General features: G+C 46.7%; 1 protein-coding gene across 1 annotated transcript in view; it reads right to left on the reverse strand.

The window, feature by feature from the left end:
• LOC101863469 (centrosome-associated protein 350) overlaps positions 1 to 3,632 on the reverse strand; it is a 23,017-nt gene that overhangs the window by 6,529 nt on the left and 12,856 nt on the right. Inside the window, exons 2-3 of the mRNA XM_013089485.2 lie at positions 1,748 to 1,866; positions 609 to 843 (exon numbers count right to left, since the gene is read on the reverse strand). Coding sequence (XP_012944939.1) covers positions 609 to 843; positions 1,748 to 1,807 — 295 coding nt within the window. The 5' untranslated portion in view covers positions 1,808 to 1,866. The remainder of the gene's footprint in view (positions 1 to 608; positions 844 to 1,747; positions 1,867 to 3,632) is intronic.

Raw genomic sequence — 3,632 nt, forward strand, 5'->3', positions numbered from 1 at the left:
GACAGACAGACAGACAGACAGACAGACAGACAGACAGACAGACAGACAGACAGACTTACAGACAGACAGACAGACTTACAGACAGACAGACAGACAGACAGAGAAATTGAGTTACCCCCCCTAAAAAAAAACCCACAAACTAAGTGAAGGCCATTGTGTCGATGTGATTCTCTTTACTCAAAACTCAAATTGAGTCAAATCCCCCTTCTCCCTCCCTCCCCCCCTCTCTCAATCTTTCTCCTTTGAACTCCCCTCCTCCCTCTCCCTCCCCTCTGACCCCTTTCTTAATCCCTCCTCCTTCATTCCTCCCTCCCTCACTCACCTTTATCATGGGTGTCTGCCAACCTCACTCCCTCCCTCTTTTCCCCCCTTCTACATTCCTCCTTCCTCCCTCACTCATCTTTACCACAGGTGCCACCAACCACATTCCCTTCTTCTCTCTCACCTTTACCATGGCCGGCTGCCAACCTCAATCTCCCTCCCTCCCCCCTCTCCATCCCTCCCTCCTCCCTCCCTCCCTCACTCACCTTTACCGTGGGTGTCTGCAAACCTCAATCCCCTCCCCCTTCCTCAGTTCTACATTCCTCCTCCCTCCCTCCCTCACTCACCTTTACCGTGGGTGTCTGCCAAACTATCAGCTGTGGAGGAGGGGGTCATGTTTAAACCCAGCTTGTTCCCTTTGCCCGAGGCCGGGCCCTGCTCCCCCTCCATGTCGGCAAAATCATCAGAGTCCAGGCTGCCTGCGTCTGCCTCGGGGTCCAGCTTACGACGCACGACGTCCCCCGCACCGCCACCGCCGCCAGACTTCTGCTCCTCTCCCAGAACATCCTCAACCTCGTGGGACTGAGGGGAACATTGGGAGTATCATCATTATCATTATTATTATTATCATTATCATCATCTTCATCATTATTATTTTAGTTTTAGTTAGAGTTTTACGTCACTTGGAACACAAAAAGGTCATATAAGTGCCGAAGATTAAAGGTGTTACGAGAGAGTAACAAACACAAAAAAGAAGGAAGAGAGATCAGGACGATAGATGTTTGATGGGAAAGAAGGAGCAAACCACACCAGAGCACCAGCCAACCAACCACCATCCTCATTATTACTATCATTATCATCATCATTATTATTTTCATTATCATCCGAATTTGTAGTATTTGTGGCGTCGGTGGCCTTGTGGTTAGGCTCTCAGACTCGCAACTGTAAGGTTGTGGGTTCAAATCCCGTCAGAGACACGACGGTATGTCCTGGGGAAAGGCCCTTTAAATGAATTTTCCTGACTTCACCCAGGTGGGAATGTGTACCCAGCTATAGACAGTGAAAGATCTCGTCTGTTAGCGCTTGAGCAGTTAATCAGCTGCTTGCATTGTATGCTTCCCGCGAAGCTGAGAATGTTTCTGAGTGTTCTATAGTCTGTTGGGGTACCAATATAGTGTAAAGCCCATAGAGCTTGCTGTCGAGCGGGGATATGCGCTATACAAATGCTATTCATTATCATTATAGTATTATTATTACCTAAGTCATCATTGTGGGTGGTGATGATAGTACTGGGGGTGGGGGTGGTCGTTGGTTGGGGGGGGGTTGTTTACAACAACATGATGATACTACTGAGCCAACAGAGCACCCGGGTGATCCAGACAGGGTGTTAAATCCATACAACAACAACACCAACAAGAATGACAACAACAACAACAAAAACAACAACACAACAACAACAACAATGACAACAAGACGTTCAGCTCACCTCCTCCGTGTCCCGCCTCAGAAGCGGGCGACTTTGCTGTTCCTCCAGAAGAGTACGCATGGGCTTGACCAGCGCCTTGCCGGCCGAGGACAGCGGGCTCAACAGAGACTTGGGCGAGGCTGTGGACGGGCGGCAGAAACATACTGGACGGGTTAGAGGAGAGGAGGAGGAGGAGGAGGAGAGAGGCGATATGACTGGGATGGGGTAGGACAAAAGGGGAGGAGGGGGGAAGGGGGAAAGGCGAAAGGGGAAATTGTGGACAGATGGCAGAAATATACTGGACGGGTTAGTTTTCGTTTATTTATTTTTCTAGTAAGTATTTACGGCGCTCGCAACTGCATAAGGTAATAGGAGCGCCAAGGGGTGGATGTCAACAGAGAAGTCCAAACGGGGATTCAGACTTACTCTGCTCACCTCTCTAGCCTCAACAGCACAAAGTCTGCTTCGACTATCAAGCTATCAAGGCACCCCAGAAACAGCAGTACACAAAAAAGGGGGGTGGGGTGGAGAGGAGGGAGGACGAGGAAGGAGGTATGGGAGAGGAAGGGGAAGGGAGAGGGGAAGTGGAGGGAACGCCCTGTCACTCTGAGAATGGTTTTAGGTAATTTCATGACACTTCAGCATAACCAGGGAGGAAGAGAAAGAGGAGGAAGAGAAAGAGGAGGAAGAGACTGAGAAGTGGAGTAGGCGAACATAGGAATGGAGAAGGTGGTGGAGGAGGAGGAGGAGAAGGAAGAAAAATTAGAATAAAGAGGAGAAAAAAAAAATGAGGAGATAGAGGTGGAAGACCTTCACATTCTCAAGCAAGTGTCACTTCCACCTGCCACACAATGTAGATTCCTATTTCCCCAGAGATTAGAACAAGGTATCAGACATCAGACAGGGCACGCTTATGGACAAAGAAAGAGAGCTCTAGGACGGACAAAGCTGAATCCCCAACATTGTAGTGATAGAGAAACAGCCAACCATACTGTACTAACAACACACTGTGGAGAGAATGTAATGAGCTGACAAAATGACTTACTTTTCGGATTTTATCCTTATGGAAACTAACAGATCAACTTTTTAGTTGGAGTTTGTACAATTCTTAAATATGGAATATGATTAAAAGACACAGTAGACTAGAACAAATTGGCATCAATAAGAAATCTATCAATTTGACTTGTGTCAATTTTTGGCCATTATCTCCGTTCTTCCATTGCGAGAAGTAACTAATTTTGTCAGCATGCCTCAAGTATATTAACACACACGTACACACCTACACAAACATTGTTTGCACACACAAACAAAATTTAATGTCGTAGATAGATGTATATAATGAATTGTTGCTCACTTTTCCCATCGCTGAAGACACGTTGTCTCTTACAAGTGTACAAATAAAGAATACAACTCCTTGAGACCTTCGTCAATACCAGCCCCCCACCAATGCTCATTCTGACTTTTCAAGAAATCATTAAAGAAATTCTTTAAGACAGTCAGTCAGACTGAGGTGAAAAGTTTAGAAAACACTTCCTTTTACTGCATGCAGAATTTACTTACCTACAGTCGACAAATCTCAAGGTATTAATTAAACTCGGAACAAGATTCCAACAAGAACCCGACTCGCAAGTGGGCCGGGTGTATGGCCCGTGTTTTACGCCCACAAAAACACAAGTAAGTTATTTCAGAAGAGGAACCCTTGAATTTGACCTTCATCTCTGCTAGGCTAGTGGGTGAAACATTTTGATAATTCCCCAAACACCTGAGTCCAAGAATGCTTGGATGGGAATTTGAACCAGGGCCATCCCAACCACAGCCCAGTATAACACGCCAACTTGGCTATCGGTATACACTTTTAAAACAAAGCAACAACCACCCCACCACCACCACCACCAACTCCACCCCC

The sequence above is a fragment of the Aplysia californica genome, unplaced genomic scaffold (genome assembly GCF_000002075.1).
Source record: "Aplysia californica isolate F4 #8 unplaced genomic scaffold, AplCal3.0 scaffold00961, whole genome shotgun sequence".
NCBI lineage: Eukaryota > Metazoa > Mollusca > Gastropoda > Aplysiida > Aplysiidae > Aplysia > Aplysia californica.